Genomic DNA, 20,445 nt, shown 5'->3' with positions numbered 1-20,445 from the left:
GGGGGGGGGGATATGCGGTGGTAAGCGAGGGAGGGCAATGAGGACACTGGCTGTGCTTTGGGGAAAGCTACAATTAAATAACAGCTGATACCTTCAGTGGACAATGACACAGGCATTTTATCCGTTGAAACTAACTCTTTATTATTGAAAACACAACATTAGGACATTGAACAAAAAGAGAAGATTTGCTTAATACGTGTACAATTTAAAAGGTGGCTAAAAAGGTCTAGAATTTACTGCGTTTTGCATGTTTCTTCTTGTTTAGGTGACAGAGGCCACCATTCTTCTTTTTTATCTGCAGCTCCGTCTGAAAAGAGAAATAACCCTGGTTAGTTCCTGTCTGCTTCACGTGGACCATGACAACAGTCAGGGGAAAGTCTAAAAAAAAGCAGACATTACACCTTCTTCCTAACCCGGGAGATTGTCAGACACCAGTGCTGACTAATAGTGACGGTGAAAGACTGTAATGGATGAGCATGCAGGTGAATTCCTCAAGCCCAGACTAAGTGGGGATAGCATGTCACTAATTACCCTCCTCTGCATATTCATCTCCATCATCCATATCAGCTTTGACAGGAATGCATGCAACCTCTGCTAAAACATGAGCCTACTTTCAGTATGTTCCAGACAAACTTCTCCTTGCTCTGTAAACCCGAGAAGGATTCACGTTCGTTACCTGGAATGGTGTCCAGGCGGGAGTTATCGAAGAACTGGTGGGGATGGCTGAAATTGATCTCAGAACCTGGTCGAGCATCAAAGAACTTGCTTTTGGGAGAGTCGAGGATGGAGGGTTTAGCAGAGTCCTGGCCTCTCTTAGGCGACCCGAGGAACAGGCCCTCAGACATGGCAGGCAGACGCGTCCTGGTGGGAGTGCTTGGAGACTGGTCAAACACCTCTCTCCTCCTCCCCTTCAGTTTAAGGGCTCTATCCTTCCATTTAGAGATTTCAATGTGTTGACTGGACACCAGGCTGTCAAACGACAGAGACAAATTTCGTTTTTGTTGTAAATGTCCTATACGACATCCCCAATTGGACCACGACAATCACCATTCCATATCCCTACCTCTCCAGCTCCTTGATCTTCTGCTGTAGCTGAGACACTTCCACCTCCAGCTTGCTCTTCTCCTGGGAAACTCTGCTTTGGAGAGTGCGCCCTCTGGTGGTGGTCAGTCGAGCGTGAAGTTCCTTTCCCTCCATGACGACTGCAATGGAAACAGAAGGGGTTATGGGTGAGGAGAAGACAGAGACACCAAGAGAGAGAGAGAGAGAGAGAGAAAGAGAGAGAGAGAGAGAGAGAGAGAGAGAGAGGGAGCTGGAGGGAGAGGTTGCATCCACACAAAGGGGGTCTTGGTCTGGGGCTGTACTAACATGACTGCTCCTCTTCCTGCTGGGTTTTCCTCAGTGTCTCTCTCAGTTTCCTCAGGGCTTCCTCCTTATGGTTCAGCATCGTGGTCATCCTCAGGATCCTGCCACACATGACACTCCCTTAGCTTTCATCCAAAACATTATTTATTATTATTTTTTACCAGGTACGGTACAACAACAGTGGCATTTCAAGTAAATTAAGGTATAGTGCAACATATATAGGAATGGTCTCACAGCAACCAGCTTCCAGACCCTAAACACAACGTAATGTAAACGTCGAGCGGTTTCACGATGAAAAGGTTTCTCTCTCTTACTCGTCTTGGTGTTTGGTGGAGACCGCCGTCATCTCAACCTCCATGTTCACCAGTCTGGTCTTCATCTCCATCTCAGTCGCACTGGGAGGTTGCTTTCCCTCCGCCTGGACCAGGACCAACATCAGCAGGTCAACAGAAGCCAGAGAGGTCATGCATTATAGGGGAATTGATTTATACAACTAAAAATCAATAATTATAATAATGAGAGCTACAGGCAGCCTGGAACGAGGTCCAGGGCAGTGTTCAGGACTTACATTTAGCAGACGCTCTTATCCAGAGCGACTTACAGTAAGTACAGGGACATTCTCCCCGAGACAAGTAGGGTAAAGTGCCTTGCCCAAGGACACGTCATTTGTCACGGCCAGGAATCGAACCAACAACCTTCTGATTAATAGCCCGACTCCCTAACCGTTCAGCCATCTTGAACGAGTCTGTTCTCCATCTCTGGAGCTCACCTCTGTCTTCCTCAGTCTGTCTCTGAGGGTGTGGTTAGCAGCCTCCTTCTCCTGAACCTGGGCACAGGCGTCCTGCAGCTGAGCCTGGAGCCGCTGGGCAGTCTGTTGGTGTGTGGAGACTCTGTTGTCGACCTCCCTCTGAGCGTCCTCCAGCTGAACCACCCTGTGCTGCATCACCTGCAGACACAAGGAAGGGTGTGGCTCAGTGGTAGAGTTTAACTTCCAATCGAGAAGTCCTGGGTTCAATTCCCGTCCCCTGCAAATTGCTTTTGGATACCAAAAACAAAATCTGCTGTGTTCATGACTAAACAAGTACTGCATAGAGAACAAATCCAACAAATCAAAAAAAAAACGATAAAAAAAACAAATGAATACATTGTTCAAATGAAAAGGACCTTGATTTCCGTGTCGGAGTGTTCCAGCTGCTGGGCCAGTTGCTGGTTGGTCTTGAGTAGCTCTACTTCAGTCTGGATCGGGGCCTTGTCCAGCCCCTGCAGCAGGGTGAAGGTCTTGCTCCTCTCCCCTCTCATCCGAGCACCAGCTCTCTCTTCCGCCTGCTTCAGCTCTTCAAGCAGAGCTCGGTGCTCCTCTCGCAGTCCCTGAAAATGGAGAACAGTTTCAAACCACGGGTCTAAATAAGCAGTTGGATAGATGACCCACTAATTGTGGTGCTGATACTGCTGCACCGACCCATCATCGCAACGATGAGATTTTGAAGTTGCAATCGTGTTATTGTTGCACGGTGTCAGGTCAAAAAGGGAACGTTTCTTCACACAAACGACTGAAAAACTAGCCTTTTCATCCTTGCTTATCTGTTGGGACTTGCTACATGCACAGTTCATGCATGTCACTTTGTATACAATATTTATGTGAATCGGCTGAAAAGCTAATCCAATGAGATGTCTAAATTTAGGAGGGCCAAATGATGGGGGCATCTACCTGGAGGGCTGTCTTCCTGTGCTGGGCAGCAGAGGAGCGGAGAGACAGCTCTCTCTGCAGGTATCTCTCCACAGCAGCTGGGGCTGCTGGCTGGATCTCACACACGGCTCTCAGGTCCTCGGTGGCCAGCTGCCATGTTCTGAGCTGTTCCGTCAGGGCGTCTGTGTAAGCGGAGACGTTCTTCTCAAGCTTCTCCAAAACTCTGGTCATTTTCTAAGATACAGAATAAAGAAATTATGTCATGTATCCAGGGCTCGCAACTCACTCCCCCCCCCCCCCCCTCACTGTCCTAGGGCCGTACAGAAGTGCAAAATGAACCGTCCCAAACTGAACTTGACCTGTCCCAAAATGTCAATTCTTGCGTTTTTGCATTTTGACATGGGTCTCGGTTATCTGCAACACGATTTAAGTAATCCATAGCCGTGGGGCTCAAATGAATGTCAGAATTTCAATGTGAATACATTCTTGCATGTTTTATGGTGGGGCTAACAATTCTGGGTGTGGCTGTAGTAAAAAAGTTTCTAAAAAAGGTTTTAAAACGTTTTTTAAAATGTTTTAATTTAGATTTATTTTCAAAAATAGGTTTGCATCATTAATGAGTACTTGATGAGGACTCTACTAAAGTCTACTGTACTCTGTATTCCAATAAGACGCTTTAAAAGGTGTATTTCTATATTCCTCTTGCAGACGCCTTAGTCCAAAGAGACTTAACTATCATCCAAAGGGATTTTAACCTTGTCAGTCAAATGCTTTCCAACAGACCGACCCCCACACTTTTGGGAAATGAAACCAAAAGAATTGAAATCGTTTTTGTCCACCCCCCCACCTGAAGGTAATCTCCTCTGTTATGGTTCAGCTGGGAAAGTCTCTGTTCCCAGCCCCGCTGGAGGTCTCCACCCCCCACAGAGTAGCAGGCAGCCTGGGCTCGGCACAGGAGGACATCCTGGAGTCTCCTCTCCTCAAACACAGCCAGGTCCTGCTTCACCAGGGCCTCAAAGCCACAGCGGTACTCCTCAGCGATGCCTCTCAACACACTCTGCGATGGTTAGTCACATGACAAAAATATCAGGAAACACCATCACCACTAAGGAACGGCTAGACCATAGAGATATATATATATATAAGGCTAGATGTCTCGTCCGCGTTGCCGGCCAACGGAGTCGAACAGTTATGGTTATTTAAAAAGTACATGTAGCACCAACTAAATGTTTTGGGTGAGCGAGTTGACTGTAGCAAGATGGCCGCCACGTGCGGACGTTCTAGACTCCGTCATTAGATATATATATATATGGGCTAGACATGCACCGACGTCTATGGGTCACACTCACCTTCGTTTCAAACAGTCTGAGCTTCGCCTCCTCTGTGGATCTGAACACACTGCTGTAGAGCTTCTTGGTGGGTTTGGGAACATAGGGGAGCACCAGTAAGGACAGTTTGTTTTCCACAACGGAGGCCTCCTCCAGGGGGGCGAGTTCTGCCTGTGACAGCACATCCAGCACTCGCTGGAACCTCGCCAAGCAGTCCTGAGAAAGGCAAGCCACCGTATCGTCACAGTTGTCGAGTGACGCGTTTGGATGGATTCATGTCTCTACTCATTTCATACAGGCTTGATATGACTTATTTCATGTCAAATAATTAGTATCGATTATACATGGTTGATAGGGATCGACGCGGGGTTAAAATGATTGATGTGGAACTAAAGCGTCTGAACTGAACTGAGTTTAGAATCATTAGTTTTGAACTGAACTGAGCATGTGCAAACCAGAGTTTGCACATGCTCCTACGGAACAAGACTTAACAATTCTGATGCCCGTCCTTGGACTACCGCCAGACCAACGCAGAGCTTCAGGGGGGGGAGCTCACCTGCAGCTGCTGAGAGGATTCTCCCAGGCCCAGTCTCTCTCCTGGGGCCTTGGCAACACTGGTGCTTTGCTCCAGGCTTTTGATCTGCTCCGTCAGGACTTGGATGGTCTGCTTGGCCTCGCTAAGCAGCTACGAGGGGGGAAAGAGAGACACGTTCATTAGGGAAAACCGCTACAAGAGACAGTCTGGAGTGGAAGGGCTACGTGTCTTGTTTATATTGCGTTCGAGTGCTGGAAGACGGACCTGATGTGAGGTCTCCGCCTCCGATTTCAAATGGAGTTCTGCCTCCTTGAGGGCTTGTATGTTCTCCTCTAGTTTCCTCAACTATGGGAGAAATACACAATCATTTTTCATCATAAGAAATTATACAATCGACTTGATGTAACAGTTAGCCGAGGCCAAATCCTCCCATTCGAAGCCCACCCAGGGCGGCCTACAGGCCCCTGAAGCTGGGCCTGACCTGCAGTTTGAACTGGGCCTGACCTGCAGTTTGAACTGGGCCTCCTGCTGTTTCGTCTCAGCCTGCTCCTCTTCTCTGACATGCTGCTGTTCTCTGAGGGAAGACTGGACCTGCAGAACCTGGGAGAGCACCTTGACATCAGCTCAGACGCTTAAGTTTAAAAAGGGAGTGAGAAATCTCTCTCCGCGAGAGAGACAAGCCATTTTCCTGGAGCAGCACGGCCTCTTACCATGTGCACCATATCCTGTTGGTTCCTCTGGAGCTCTGCCTTCTCCTCTCTCAGACTCACCTGCTCCTCCGCCAGTTGCTCTATCTGAACAGAGGAGACACACACACGCACACTAGTTAAAACTTGATTAATCTTAACAGCAGGATTTGAATGTTAATGTGTAGTCAATGAAAAGCAGACTTTTTTTTTTTTATTATCCAAAGTGTCGTGTGGTGGGTGACCTCTTGATCTGCTGTCAAACTCTCTTCCACTGACCTGCTGTTTCATTTGGACCTCTCGTTGTTCTCCTTCATTATGGAGATCCTGCTGCTCTTTCAAGTCCTCCTGGGCCTTGACCATCTGATAAAGACATCACGAACGTCATAGAAATATAAATCATGTGAATAAAGTGCCTAATTAAAAGCCTCGGCGATGGCTTTCTGGTGAAGTAAGGAAGCCCCCCCTCTCTTACTCTTTCCTCTGCCTCCTCGAGGTCTCTCTTGAGCTGGTTCCTCTCCTCCCTCACTCCCTCCAGTATGTCCTGCAGCTGGTCTCTCTCCTCGGTGATGGAAGTCACTTTAGAGAGCAGCTCCTCCAGCTTGGCCTGGAGGCGGTCTTGCTCCGCTCGGAAACCATCGAGCTCCTCGCTCAGATCTTTAGTCTTCGTTACACAGAGAGAGGGTTCAAATTTTACCTTAGCATGTGTGGTCCGAATGATGCCGGTTGAACAGTTCCAGTTGTTTACCTGTTGTCGTAGCACAGTCTCCTTCTCCTCAAGAACAGAGCCGCGCTGCTTGTGTTCCTCTTGAAGAAAGGACAGGAGTCCCTGAGTCTCACTGGCCTGGAATGACGACGTGGCAGACAAACTTTGAGGACACGGCAATAATCTTCAACAGCTCCACAGTGCCATCGACACGGCAAACGTCAAAACGACAACTGGGTTGGCAGACTACACGACCCAGGTAAACACACTCAACTCACCATCTCCATTTTTTCCTGCAGAGCAGTCTTCAGCTGGCTCTTCTCTGTCTGCACTGTGGCTAGCTCCTCTTCCAGATCCTTGATCTGCAGAATGTTCATTGGTAAATTAAGACTTCTTGATGTTTAAAGTATGTTTACAATGTCGCAAAACTGTGGCAGAGACTTACCTGCTGCTGGAGCTGAACCTCTCGTTGCTCTCGCTCAGTCTGGAGTTCAGAGTTCAGATGCTGCTGCTGTTTCAGCTCTGCGTGGACCTGCAGAACCTGTTCCAAAGACGTCATCTTTAGTTTTTATGTCTAGAGTATCACACAAATATCAAGTCAGAAAAGGTACATTTTTTTCAATAGCCCAGTTCACTCACAGACTCTATATTCTGCTCAAGTTCTTTCTCGAGTTGGTTCCTCTCCTCTCTCACTCTCTCCAGTATCTCCTGCAGCTGGTCTCTTTCCTCGGTGAGAGAAGTCACTTTAGAGATCAGTTCCTCAAGCTCCTCTGAGTGATTCTGAGCACCGGCTGTCTTCTCAGACTGGAGACGGTCTCTCTCCTCTCGAACACTCTCCAGCTCCTCGCTAATAGCCTTCATCTACAGAGAACACAAAACGATCGTTGGAACCAAATACGGGAGCTAATGCCAATCAACCCTTTTTTACGACCATAAATCCGTCAAGTGGTAACTGAAATGTTAAGACCCAGTTAGAGAAGGTATGAGTCACCTGCTCTCGCAGTAAAGAGCTGTTATCTGAGGTCTGGCTCTGCTGGTCAGACGACAGCTGCTGTTTGACATTGTCCTCGCCATGACAGTTCAATGAGCTAGTCACCACACACTGCAAGGACAGGACGCAAGTGAAATCATGTGGTATCAGGTCTTCATTAGCATTCATGAACTGAAACTTAAAAAAAACGCCCTTACCATCTCCATCTCCTCTATGTCTCTCTTGAGTTGGTTCCTCTCCTCCCTCACTCCCTCCAGTATCTCCTGCAGCTGGTCTCTCTCCTCGGTGAGAGAAGTCACTTTAGCGAGCAGTTCCTCCAGCTCCTCTGAGTGATTCTGAGGGCCGTCTGTGTTCTCAGACAGGAGACGGTCTCTCTCCTCTCGAACACTCTCCAGCTCCTCGCTAATATCCTTCATCTGCAGAAAACACAAAACGATCGTTGGAACCAAATACAGGAGCTAATGCCAATCAACCCTTTTTTACGATCATAAATCCGTCAAGTGATTATAACTGAAATGTTAAGACCCAGTAAGAGGAGGTATGAGTCACCTGCTCTCGCAGTAAAGAGCTGTTATCTGAGGTCTGGCTCTGCTGGTCAGACGACAGCTGCTGTTTGACATTGTCCTCTCCATGATGGTTCAATGAGCTAGTCACCACACACTGCAAGGACAGGACGCAAGTGAAATCATGTGGTATCAGGTCTCATTAGCATTCATGAACTGAAACTTCAGTGACTTCACAAAACGCCCTTACCATCTCCTCTATGTCTCTCTTGAGTTGGTTCCTTTCCTCCCTCACTCCCTCCAGTATCTCCTGCAGCTGGTCTCTCTCCTCGGTGAGAGAAGTCACTTTAGAGAGCAGTTCCTCCAGCTCCTCTGAGTGATTCTGAGCACCGTCTGTCTTCTCAGACTGGAGACGGTCTCTCTCCTCAGTGAGAGAAGTCACTTTAGAGAGCAGTTCCTCCAGCTCCTCTGAGTGATTCTGAGCACCGTCTGTCTTGTCAGACTGGAGACGGTCTCTCTCCTCTCGAACACTCTCCAGCTCCTCACCCAACTGTCTTATCTGGGGTACAGACAAGATGAAATCAGAATGTGTCTGGTGAAATACTATTAGAATTTAAATGATCTGCTGTCATTTCTAGATGCAATTTGTATATCGCTTTGGATGAAAGTGTCAATGAATGAATGAAATGTAGAGCAGAACACTGTCACGACGGGTGAAGAGCAGTGATGGATCGTACGTGAGTCTGCAGCTCCTCCAGCCGGCTGTCTTCACTGCCCAGGTTCTTCTGGAGAGGACTCTGGGTTGTCTCCAACAGTTTAATCCTCTTCTGTTGTTCGCGATTCCTCTCAAGGGCTGCCCTTAGTTCTTCTTGATTTTCAATCATCTGCCAAAACACAAGTTTTGAAATATTAGAAGAAAAAGTTACATTAACTTCTTAAATAAGTGCATACTTTGACAGTTGCACCCCAAGTTTATTTCCCCCCCACCCCACCGCCATGAGCTCTCACCATCTCTACATTTTCTTGTATGTCCATCTTAAATTGGTTCCTCTCCTCCCTCACTCCCTCCAGTATCTCCTGCAGCTGGTCTCTCTCCTCGGTGAGAGATGTCACTTTAGAGAGCAGTTCCTCCAGCTCTTCTGGGTGATTCTGAGGAGTGTCTGTCTTGTCAGACTGGAGACGGTCTCTCTCCTCAGTGAGAGAAGTCACTTTAGAAAGCAGTTCCTCCAGCTCCTCTGAGTGATTCTGAGGAGTGTCTGTCATGTCAGACTGGAGACGGTCTCTCTCCTCTCGAACACTCTCCAGCTCCTCGCCCAACTGCTTAATCTGTTGTAGAAACACAGCAGCGTTAGACGTGTTCATCTCTGGAAACGCCTGAGCGTAGAAACGTGGAAAGGAAATGTACCTGTTCTTCCAATGTCTTTCCAGAATGTTCCTCTCTATTGCTGACGGATTCTCCATCCGCAATCTTCTCCTCCAAGACTTTCACAAGCTCTTGAACTTCCCCGAGTTTCTCTTCAACGGATGCTCGTTGCCTCTGACTTTCTTCAAGCTGAGGTAAATTTGCATAAAATAAACTCACATGACGCGCTAAAAATAGGGTGGCATTGTGAATGGTCAAGCATTGTCATTTACATTCTACCGTCAACCCCTAACTTACTCTCAAGTTGGATTCCTCCACGGTCAAAAGCTGGCTGTTGTGCGCCACAGAGCGCTCCAGTTCCTGGCGAAGATTCTCCAGCTGGGTGTTGGTCTCAGAGAGCTGCAGGTCCAGGCTGTTCTCCCTCAACGCGGCGCTGCTAAGGTCAGCCTGGAGACTCTCCAGCTGCTCCTGGCCAGCCTGGAAGCTCTCCTGGAGCCGCAGAATCTCCTCGTCACGGCCGGCGCTGGCAGAGACCAAACCATCTCTCTCTGCCTGGACCCCGCAGAGCTTCTCAGTCAGGTCACATACCTGGGGGAGCGGAAAGAACAAGCGAAAAAGACAGGTTCAGAGATCGTAAGAACAACAGAAAACGGTGGACGTTATTACCCAGTCGTCTGTTCACCTGTTTCGTCAAACCGTCCACTTTATCCGGAAGGTCCTGGAGCCCAGCAAGATCGTCCAACTTAGCTTGCAGGGTTCTCTCTTCCTCATGACAGGCCTGAAGCTCCTTCTTGAGTTCAGAAACCGTTCTTTCAAGTTCAACACTATCTATGAGATCTGAGAGGAAGAGAAGAAACGTGGTCAAAAAGGCCCATTAAGAACGCAATAACCAGAGTACAACAAACTAAACACTGTGGGCTGATACAGGAGAACAAGACAAGCCATACTTCTGGGAACTTTTCCGTCCAGTAGAGTGGTGAGCTTGGTGTTCTCGTCAAAGACTCCCTGCAGCTCCCGTTGGAGGTCCGACTGCATTTTTTTGAAGCGCGACTTCTCCGACTCCAGCTGATGGTGAAGTCTGTTCACCTCCGCTCTCATCTTCTCAACATCGGCAGTCAGGGTCACCTAAGAGAGGCGGCAGAGCGGTTCACAACGTGGCGAATGTTCACAAACTGCATCATTTGGGTTTCGTTTACGCATTTGACTCCAATCTGTCGACAGCGAGGCGCGAGACGCTTACATCTCTCTCCTTGAGCGAGATGTTCTCACTGCGTAAAAAGGCCCATTCCTTCTTGGTGTCGAGACTCAAGCCCTCAGCGTCATCCAGAGAGCGGCGCAGCTGCTTGACCTGCTGGACCAGATCCTTGTCGCTCTGGAGAAAAATCTGACGGTTATGAGAACAGACAGGGCCTTGGTTGGGGGGGGGGGGGGACGTGCCGGCGAGTTTGAAGGACTTTTATCATACCAGACTTTGCAGCTCCTCGGCCCAGTCGGACTTCTCCTTGAGCTGTTCTGACATGGTCTCCAAACTGGCCTGAAGGGACCCCAGGAGAATTACAAAATGGCAGTTAGGAAAGGTAGCATGCACCAACGGACAAAACACATGCAGTTTACTTTTTAAAAATCCCCCTCCAACTTCCTCAACATTCGTCGTCTCACTTTCAGCTCTTGACATTTGAGTTCGGAGGTCGCCATGGTCTTCTTAAGAGTGGAGATTTCATTCTGCAGTTCTTTCTGGTGGATAACAAACACACAGGCATGAGCAAAATATGTGCAGGGCATTTTCTGTGATGACAATAATGACTCATAAGGTCACCTCGTATTCCTTTTTGCACTCTTCTTCCAGAGATTTAAATTCATCCATTTCCTTCCTGGCCTTCAGCTCCTTGTGGAGCGCAGAATTGTCTTTCTCCAAACACTTTGTCTGTTCTATGAAGATGCCAAGCTCTAGCTTGAGATAATCACACTCAGAAGACTTAATTGCCTGTAAGCCAAAAAGAATGCGAGTTAAAATGATCCAGACTGTATAAATGTTCAAGTATAAAAGCAGAGGTACAGTCGCTGCGTACCTTTTCAGCCATCAGCGTCTCACACAATTGTAAGGAATCCCCAAATTCTCGTTTCATCTGTAATAAATTGAAGTAGCTGGAAATTACATTTTCCATTCAATTCATCGTTGGATTTTTTTTATTTTTTTACATTGTTACAACTGAACTGCAGAAACAAACCTGCGTCTCATCATTGGTGGCCATTTGGGAATTTTCCTCCAGACGTTTCTCCAGATCTACCACTTTCATGTCCATACCCTGCAAGTTTTCCATGGCCTCCTCTTTCTGCTTGATCTCAGTTTCAAGTTGTTGCTGTAGGTCAACCATTTTCATGTCCATATCCTGGAACGTTTCCATGGCCTCTTGTTTCTTCTTGATCTCAGTTTCAAGTTGTTGCTCTAGGTCAACCATTTTCATGTCCATATCCTGGAACTTTTCCATGGCCTCTTGTTTCTGCTTGATCTCAGTTTCAAGTTGCTGCACTAGGTCAACCATTTTCATGTCCATATCCTGGAACTTTTCCATGGCCTCCCGTTTCTGTTGAATCTCAGTTTCAAGCAGTTGCTCCAGACAAGAGACCTTGTCAGACAACTCACTGACTCTTTGAGGAGATCCACTGGTGAGAAAAAAATTGCATTGGACTGTGAGTTTAAATGACGATGCAGTGGAAACCGTGCTAGCGACATGACCCTGGTGGACACTCACTTTTCCAAATGGTTGCGCACAGTCACACAGCTTTGATCCATGTCCATATCAAAAGTCGACTCATCAGGAACATACCAACGGGAATCAATGTCCTCTCCGTCTGGGAGCACACACACAGACAAACGAGCTTGAACACGATGAAATCAGATGAAGGCACAACATCGAATAACACGACAACACGGGGAACGCATCCTCGACCACACGTTTGCTGCTCACCTTCGTTCTGCTCTGTCAACATGCTGGCTTTTCGCTTTTTGAAGAATGGCTCAACATAACTGCCAACATTTCCAACGTTAAAGTCAAGTGGGTCTGCAGACCTCAGCAGCTTTCCACCCCAGGTCTCTCGCCGTTTTGGTACCTGGGCAAAGACAGAACACAGGTATAAACTATTGAACATGACATGGAAGAGAGCTATGGCAGAGCAGCTACGTATGTTAGACACTCGTTACATCATCGTTACTGAAGGCAATTTAAAGGCGAGCTACCTTTTTGAGTGGAACAAAGTTCGAACTGGTTACAAGAAGCTGGGTCAGATTTTTTATCCTGTCCTGTTGTTCTCTTTGCAGCTGATCCTTTTCTTGCAGAAGCTGGGACAGCGACTCTGTCGTTTGAGTGCCCGAAGAAACCTGAGATAGTCATTGCAATTAGTTGACTATATTTATAGTCTTCACACATCTTCAGAAATAACATAAAGGTTGGTAATAGCATGTCCATGCTCATGTGGCCCAGTTTTCTCGTGAAGTAGACTCGCCTCATTAAGGCGTCGTTTGAGATCCACGATTTCATTCCTGTATCTTTTCAACAGGGCACCCTCGTCAGAGACTTCTGTGACGTGCGGGTCATTCTTCATCTTCTTCGCTGCGCTGGCAAACTGGATCATAGGGGTGACGGTCAAAACTTGAGTCATTGTAAAAAGTTTGAAACATGTCCTGTATGATTTCTCCAGGGAGTCTATGTATTTTACCAACCTGAAGGGTGCTGACAGTTTCTTCGATGGTTGCTGGGGTGATGGTGCAGATGATGACCGTTTTCGCGTTTCCGCCCAAGGAGTTCTGGAGTATTCGCGTCAGCTTGCTGTCCCTGTAGTTGGTGAAGCCCCTGTTTGAGAGCGACAGAAGGTTCATGTTACAATAAAAAAGCAAACACTGAGATACGACACATCCATCTGAAAGGGCTTTTCCCCAACCTCTGGCTTTCATCAGACAGCTTCTTGATGACTTGACCAAGGGTGAACAGACTGCGGTTGATATTACATCCCTCTTTGAAACGTGTGCCTGAAACAGAATTCAAAAGCAGAACACCCAGGTTCAGAAAAAACAGATTTTGCAAGCATAATAACAACAAAACTATTACCACTAAACCTCTACTACCTTCAGCCCCAGTCTGGCTGGCCCGTTCAGTTCCCGCCAAGTCAACCAGATTCTACATGAGAGGGAGGGGGACGAGACAAATAAATAATTGGTGATTTCCACGACTCAGTGCTCACTAAACATACCGTTTTCCAACTTGATGACTCACCAGATGGGATACAATAATAGCTCCGTCTGCATTTTCACCAGACGAGTTGTCATTACTCTCACGGCTCTCGATGATCTGAACAAAACACATCCATTATTGCCAACAAACATACATCTGACATTAAACTCGACTAGCTGTGCCACGGTTTTGTCTCACCATGCGAAAAATGGTGTGTGATCGACTGCTCCGTTGGTTCATCTTCGTCTTTCCGTAGTGACGGTTCTCTGGCAGGGTGGACAATGTAGACAGAGAAATGTAACAGGGGAAGCACACTTAAAAGAACAGCCATTCGAGCTATTCACAAAATGTAAAAAAAGTCACATCTTACTTTCTCCTTTTCGAATCCACGCAAGAGCTTGGTTAGGGGATGTTACCAGTTCCTCTGTTAGGTCTGCCACATAAACAGTTTTCTGCAAAGACAAGGAATTTGAAGCCTACCAGCATCACCCCTGTATTTTACACCAGACATTACCACCTCCATCACCACACAGGATTTGATCATAGGCTTACATTGGTCCCTTCACGGATTTCTAACGGCTTCCTTTTCCAACTGTCACATAGCAGATCTGTGACAGTTTCATTATAGATTTCCATGTAGGACACTCTCAATAAGAACTCCTTCTTTGGCCACTAAAAGCAGAAAAGAAAATCCCAGTCATTCTTTTATCGTTTGCACAGCTATTTTAATATAAAAAGTGTAAAATCATCACTTACATTTTTGATAGTCTGGAAGACATCCTCCATTGCCAAGGGTATCACTCCTGGAATAAGATCGCTCCCCATCATAGTGAAAGTCTTTCCGGAGGAAGTTTGTCCGTAAGCAAATATTGTTCCTGAGGATTAAATATGTATTTAACTTAATACATTTAGCTATATATTTTAAACAAAAACAAACAAACATGTTTTTCTATAATTTATGCATGTCACCACCAATTGTTACCATTGTATCCTTCGACAGCGGAGACCACAAGAGGTTTTGCAAGTTCTTGATAAAGCTGATCGGTTGTTTCATCCGAATTGAAAACTCGGTCTGTCACAGAAGGAAATATGATTGTAGTAACCGTCTTGTTTCAGTAACTTATACCAGTTTAATTGTTGTAGTGTAATCTACCCGTCAGGTCAATATAAAAACAACAATTGCATCTTTCTTTATAAACGTTCTATTTATTAACATTTATGATACCATGGTCTAGGTGAATACATCCCATGGGCATCCCACGATCAAGATATCAATACTTTGATAGATAAATCTATCAAAGTATCTCTAAGGTTACGGAGAACGGCGAAAAAGAAACTTAGCACTACAATACCAAAATTGAAACTTTTAGAAAGATTTCCATCATCAAGTTGTTGAATTGAATGCTTCTCAGCTTTCCAAAATAGTTGTCCAGGCTCTGTTGAGTCCGTTGACTCCTCTTCTCTGCAATAAAGAAGAAACAAACGTTAGCCCGCTTGCTTGAACTCAACACATACACTAAATCAAAGATTAGAAATACTGTATAACTCGATAATAATGTTAGAGCTGGCTATAGCCAGCTTGCCTAGCTGCCTCTCTTGGTTTGTTTGCTAGAGGAGCATTGCTAACGACGCGTAACATAGCTAGAGCTAGCAACTGTACTCAACAGTTAGTACTGTAGCTGCACTAGTCCTATCTAGCATTAGTCCTGTCTGCCATCTGCTAAGGACTAACGATGTTTGTTTATTTTAGTTGAATCATTTTACCTTTCTATGAGAGGTCGAACACGTACACACACTTTTACAGCTGATTCTTCTGTCATTGTTATCCGTTTTCTTTCTGTCGCCACTACTTATTTTCTCTCCCAAACATCTTACTGCCCAGACAAGTGTAACGCCTATTTTAAATTGTGCGCTAAAAACTTCTGGTCACTTGTGATTGGAAGATTGCTTCTTCTTCTTTTGGTTTTTATGACGCAGTACCGCTGCCCAACTGTTTGGGAGTGTGAGCCGGTGGCTTACACTAGTCTAATACAAATTCAATATATCATAAAATAAACAAAGGAAACTACCCATACCCGGCCCCCTCACCAGTTTCTCAATGAAATTTTCAAATAGCCCCACAACTATCCCTGTCATCATACCCTAATATCCAGACTGATTAATAATTAAAAAGGAGAATTATATTGGCTTAAACATCTCAAACAGTAGATGGCAGTATAACTATTCATCAACGTTGGTAGCAATCTACCAGAACCTCAACAGAAGAAGTCATTTTTATTATTTTTTATAATTTAGTACGTCATCATCACGCGTCTGGAATATGTTCAGAGTTTCATGTGTGTGGATAGAAACTGAAGCACATTAGATTGATGAAGTGTAGTTCGCCAGCCTTCAACCCCAGGATCTAACTTTGGATATTGCTGCCTCATGAAACAGCTTCAAAGAAGCTCCCGAAGTGTATTGTTAGTTAAGTAACGTGTATGACAGTTTCAGTTAGGAAGATAGAAAACAGATAGGCGCACTTGGACAACTTGCCATGGCCCTGTTTCTTGTCAACAGGTAATTGAGCAAACCTCTTTCTTCAGCGGTGTAATCATTCACCATATAATTCACCTACTTATTGAGTGATTACGAAATTCATAAGAACTTAAAGCTAATATTACCTGATGATCACATTCTTAGGTACCTTGGAGAAGATGATGATGAGGAGACCAACAAAGAATCAAGATCCCAGGAATTGCTGGCTAAACTGCAGAACAAGGCCAAAGAGAAACAGAAATCGGCCTGTCATAACGCACACGTTCAGGCAGAAATTGACAGTTTTGAGGAAAACAGAAGTAAAAGTAAGGTGGACCATCCAAAGGAGACAAAACGCGCTAAGAAAAGGAAAAGTGAGGGGAACCAGGTTCTCCCACATGTTCCTGAAGCTGTAGAACATGGAGGTTCCGCTGACGATAAAAAACCACGTCAGAAAAAAAAGAAGGGCTCTGAAAAGACAAAGCTGAAATCAGAAGGAAAGTCAGGTGTGTTTTAATTGTTTTGCTCTTACACATCCTCAGATTATACTTAAGATAATTGTCCTTTTATTTTTATTTATTTTTACAGATATTTCATTATTGTATCACCATTGTTTTCTTCTCTCTGTGTACACGTTACTTCTTGGGTTTCAGAAGAAGTAAAGATGGCGAAGCCTGATCATGAGCTTGTTGCTGTAGAAGAGCCAGAGGATGAAGATGGAGGGGAGGAGAGCATGGTGACGAAAACGCAGACTGAACCATCGGAACAGAACACGGAAACCGGCGTTGCTCCTACTGGGTTCACAATCCTTGGAGGACACGAGCAAAAAAGGATCCAGAAGGTACAGTGTGTTTGTGCACACTATTGTATATAAAATGGAGAATGAAATACAGTTTGCTTTTTACACAGAATAAACTCTCAATTCTTCAATCCTCATAGGTTCACAGAGTATTACCGCAGTGGCTTTCCAAGCCAGATGCGATTCAGAGAGACATTAAAAGCAATCTGGTTCCCATTTCTGATGTCCCACGAATGAGCCCTAAGATTATAAAGAAACTGGAGAGTAATGGAATCCAAAACCTATTTCCAGGTTCGTGGACATAAACCATGATGTGGGCTGTTGGATGTCGTTTTGTTATTTTAGCTTTGGTTAAACAAAGCTGTTATGATTGTCATTGTGTTACCCCGTCACTGACCGAAGCTGTTGTCTCTAAACAGTGCAAGCGGAAGTGATCCCTGCCATTTTGGAAAGTGTGTGCCATGGCTTCCTGATAGGAAGAGGGGGTTACCGGCCCAGGGACATCTGTGTGTCTGCACCGACAGGGAGCGGCAAGACTCTGACGTTTGTCCTCCCCGTGATTCAGGTTCGAAGGAAAATCATGTTTGTCACTTGCATGGCACGCATTCATTCGGGGTAAATTAATGGTCTTTGTTTTCTAATGTCGTTTTAGGCATTAATGCAACGCGTTGTGTGTGAAGTCAGGGCTTTGGTCGTGCTGCCCACCAAAGAGCTTGCACAGCAGGTAACTCAGGACCAAAACAGGATTTTTACGATGAAACATGTGACCAATAAGGGCTGCCTCACACCTTAAATAAAAAAAAACGAAACATTCCAATGTCATCGTTCAAACAGGTCTGTAAAGTCTTCACTTCGTATGCTGAGGGCACCACTTTGAAAGTGGTTATACTTGCAGGTCAGAAGTCTTTCGGTGCCGAGCAGGCTTCCCTTTCTGAAAACAGGTAAAGACGCATCAAGTTCTTAGTGTTCTTATTCTAGTGTTCTATGTCAATTTATTCCAACGGAGCGTTGTATTGTTTTGGGTGTTCTTTACAGAGGCGGCTACAGCTGCTGTTTGGCGGACATTGTCGTTGCCACCCCAGGAAGACTGGTTGACCACATCAACCTGAATGCTAGCTTCAGTCTGGAGCATCTTCGCTTCCTGGTGAGGACATCACTTCCACCCTTTATTATACACTGTAGGGCAGGGAGTTGTGAATTTTGATTAATTTAGGGTTTGATTGCAGGTCATTGATGAAGCAGACCGTATGATTGACAGCATGCACCAGTCCTGGCTGAGTCAGGTGACCAAGGCTGTCTACAAATGTAGGAGTGGTCCTGATGCCATCTTCAGGAGGACTGAGCCCACGCACATCACAGCGGCGAGGTAAACCTCCCCTCACACTGAAACAGAATGTTTGGCTAACAAAGTGAGGTTTTTTCTTCATGTTTTTGATAGCTGACATGTCTCAATATATCTGTCCTTTGTTTTAGCATACAGTATGAACAAACGTGAACGTTATATAGGATGGCAAGTGAATCGTCATCCTGTTTCATCAAAAGAACAAAAGACAGCTGTGAAAATGTTATTCATTCACTCGAAGGCACTTAACTTCTTAAACATAATTTACTTGCTTTCTCCATGGGAAGGATCACAGTGAGGTGTGCCTTGTTCTGAGTAAGGGATTGACATTTCACGGTTCACGTGTGTGTGTGTGTGTGTTGCAGTTTGTCACCACCTCAGATGCCTCTGCAGAAGCTCCTGTTCTCAGCCACCCTCACCCAGAACCCAGAGAAGCTCCAGCAGCTGGGTCTGTACCAGCCCAGGCTCTTCAGCTCCATCCCCAGCCAGCTGACGTCAGAGAACCCATCCAACGACACTGACGTCTCGCAGCCTAATGAAACGTTCAACTTCCCAGAGGGGCTGACGGTAAGAGCTTTCTTTTTCCATAGAAACAGTGGAGGAAATGAAATATGAAGATGAACAATGCATATTACAATGCAAGCAATGTATGTACAATAAGGTAAGACTTTATCTACAAATTAGGATTAACGAATGTCAATAATTAATCCTTAAAATTCTCCCCGTTCCCCCTATATTACCAGTTAAAATGATGTGAAATATAGTACATTTTTGTTTTGTCTGTAGGAATACTACGTGCCATGCACACTGAACAAGAAGCCCCTCCTCCTCCTCCACTTCCTATTACGTTTGAAGTTTAGTCCTATTCTGTGCTTCACCAACTCCAGAGACGCTGCTCACAGGTTAGTAAACCTGGGGATAAGTACAGGATATCTCTGTGGTAGAGCATTTCCCTCGAGATTCAGAGGTTGCCGGTTTAAATCCCATCATGTATGCCACTGTTGATGGGTAAAGTGTGCGCTACAGGAATAGATTATTATATTACTACTATTATTATTGTTTCTCTCATTATCGGGTATGAGTATGTGTGTAGTTATTTGTCAGTGAGTGTTGATATTGATGTGTTGTGTGTTGGGTAGGCTGTATGTGCTAGTGAAGCTGTTTGGTGGAGTGCAAGTGGCTGAATTCTCCTCACGGCTCTCACCCAACGAGAGAAAGAAAACCCTGAAGGAGTTTGAGCAGGGGAAAATCCAACTGTAAGTGTGAAATCAACCATTTTCTTTACCTCAAAACAACATTAACGTTCACTAATTTGGCACAACACAATATGTTGACAGTTGTTTTTTTGTTATTTTCTCAATTGAAGTTTGATCAGCACTGACGCTGCTGCAAGAGGCATTGACGTTGATGGAGTGAAATGTGTCGTGAATTATGATGCACCACAGTTCATCAGGGCATATATCCACAGGTATCTCTTTCGGTATTTCCTACTACCAATTTTCACCTTTGGTACCATCCCAGTTACTACTAAAACCCATAATCTGACATGTCTTTTTGACACAGGATTGGAAGGACTGCAAGAGCAGGAAAAGCTGGGCTGGCGTTTACATTTCTGTTAGGAGTGCAGGTGAGACTATACATGCTATAACATGTGTAATAGTGCTGGCCCAAGATTGTCAACAAGCCAATCCAGCGAACCAGTGTTACTATACTGTACAGGCAGCATAATAGTCAGTAGAGAGGTTTGGTTGAATCTAGCTATTAGTCCCTTGATGTTGTAATCTGGCAGTTATTATAATCTCTGTATGCGTTGTGATTATTTCATAGGAGAAGAACTTCCTGAAAATGGTGTCTGATGCTGGCAGCCCAGGGATCCAAAAACAGATCATCATGCCGAACAACCTGAAGAACATGGAGTCTCGTTACCAGGAGATCCTGCAGGAGTTGGGGAAAACCATTAAGGTACTAAACACACAAACACGTTGGTTACAGTAACTGCAGGGTATGGTTAAATAAAACACAGACTTGTTTGTTTGGTATCATTGGTGTTGCATGTTAAGAGATGGCCTTCTAAACACGCACATTTTTCCTCCACAGAGTGAAAACGCCAAGAAGCGGGTCTGACAAAGGAGGATGCGATAGTTTTTGTCACTATTATTATAATTTTTTCAAAATAAAATATTTACTATGTATTCATGTGCATTTACTGTTTCTTTTATCCAGAGGAGGTAGCACAGTTGGAATAGTGTTACTCAACCTGGAATCCAGAACGTTATATTTGATGAAAAAATAGGAATGTTTGGTGATGTCGCGTTTTGTCGACGCTGACCCCTACAGTTCAAGGGTTTATTTATGAACAACGTCACACTTTCTTCTACTACACTATCCACACAA

At 45.3% G+C, this 20,445-nt stretch overlaps 2 protein-coding genes across 6 annotated transcripts; one reads left to right on the top strand and one right to left on the bottom strand.

The window, feature by feature from the left end:
• Nucleotides 1-49: 49 nt before the first annotated feature.
• cenpe (centromere protein E) lies at nt 50-15,347 on the bottom strand. 5 transcript variants are annotated; one of them, XM_047015909.1, is made up of 52 exons: nt 15,158-15,298; nt 14,746-14,855; nt 14,376-14,465; nt 14,150-14,268; nt 13,946-14,065; nt 13,764-13,845; nt 13,592-13,659; nt 13,436-13,510; nt 13,288-13,339; nt 13,104-13,191; nt 12,886-13,015; nt 12,669-12,788; nt 12,403-12,543; nt 12,134-12,275; nt 11,918-12,017; nt 11,393-11,828; nt 11,234-11,290; nt 10,981-11,148; nt 10,824-10,898; nt 10,630-10,698; nt 10,405-10,536; nt 10,112-10,289; nt 9,847-10,001; nt 9,462-9,752; nt 9,207-9,353; nt 8,810-9,127; nt 8,539-8,685; nt 8,268-8,360; nt 8,052-8,171; nt 7,848-7,958; nt 7,496-7,714; nt 7,299-7,409; nt 6,947-7,168; nt 6,753-6,848; nt 6,586-6,669; nt 6,350-6,445; nt 6,077-6,265; nt 5,881-5,964; nt 5,626-5,709; nt 5,420-5,515; nt 5,180-5,260; nt 4,937-5,065; nt 4,402-4,596; nt 3,900-4,109; nt 3,074-3,286; nt 2,530-2,733; nt 2,135-2,311; nt 1,680-1,795; nt 1,369-1,466; nt 1,064-1,202; nt 677-969; nt 50-307 (listed from the first exon to the last, which is right to left on the bottom strand). In XM_047015909.1, exons 1-52 carry the CDS (start codon nt 15,211-15,213, stop codon nt 234-236), a joined length of 7,200 nt encoding a protein of 2,399 aa, XP_046871865.1. In that variant the 5' UTR covers nt 15,214-15,298; the 3' UTR covers nt 50-233. The 5 variants fall into 5 exon arrangements, with proteins under 5 accessions (XP_046871865.1, XP_046871867.1, XP_046871863.1 ...); XM_047015907.1 differs by having other exon boundaries at nt 51-307; nt 8,052-8,360; nt 15,158-15,347; XM_047015908.1 differs by having other exon boundaries at nt 51-307; nt 1,680-1,783; nt 8,052-8,360.
• A 338-nt stretch (nt 15,348-15,685) lies between these two features.
• ddx51 (DEAD (Asp-Glu-Ala-Asp) box polypeptide 51) lies at nt 15,686-20,187 on the top strand. The gene is made up of 16 exons (XM_047015809.1): nt 15,686-15,952; nt 16,076-16,416; nt 16,564-16,751; nt 16,850-17,000; nt 17,129-17,274; nt 17,362-17,433; nt 17,544-17,650; nt 17,745-17,853; nt 17,936-18,075; nt 18,417-18,618; nt 18,838-18,953; nt 19,191-19,307; nt 19,418-19,519; nt 19,615-19,678; nt 19,879-20,013; nt 20,149-20,187. Exons 1-16 carry the CDS (start codon nt 15,930-15,932, stop codon nt 20,173-20,175), a joined length of 2,040 nt encoding a protein of 679 aa, XP_046871765.1. The 5' UTR covers nt 15,686-15,929; the 3' UTR covers nt 20,176-20,187.
• Nucleotides 20,188-20,445: the final 258 nt, after the last annotated feature.

The sequence above is a fragment of the Hypomesus transpacificus genome, unplaced genomic scaffold (assembly GCF_021917145.1).
Source record: "Hypomesus transpacificus isolate Combined female unplaced genomic scaffold, fHypTra1 scaffold_31, whole genome shotgun sequence".
Classification (NCBI taxonomy): Eukaryota; Metazoa; Chordata; class Actinopteri; order Osmeriformes; family Osmeridae; genus Hypomesus; species Hypomesus transpacificus.
This window is presented reverse-complemented; position numbering and strand designations above follow the sequence as displayed.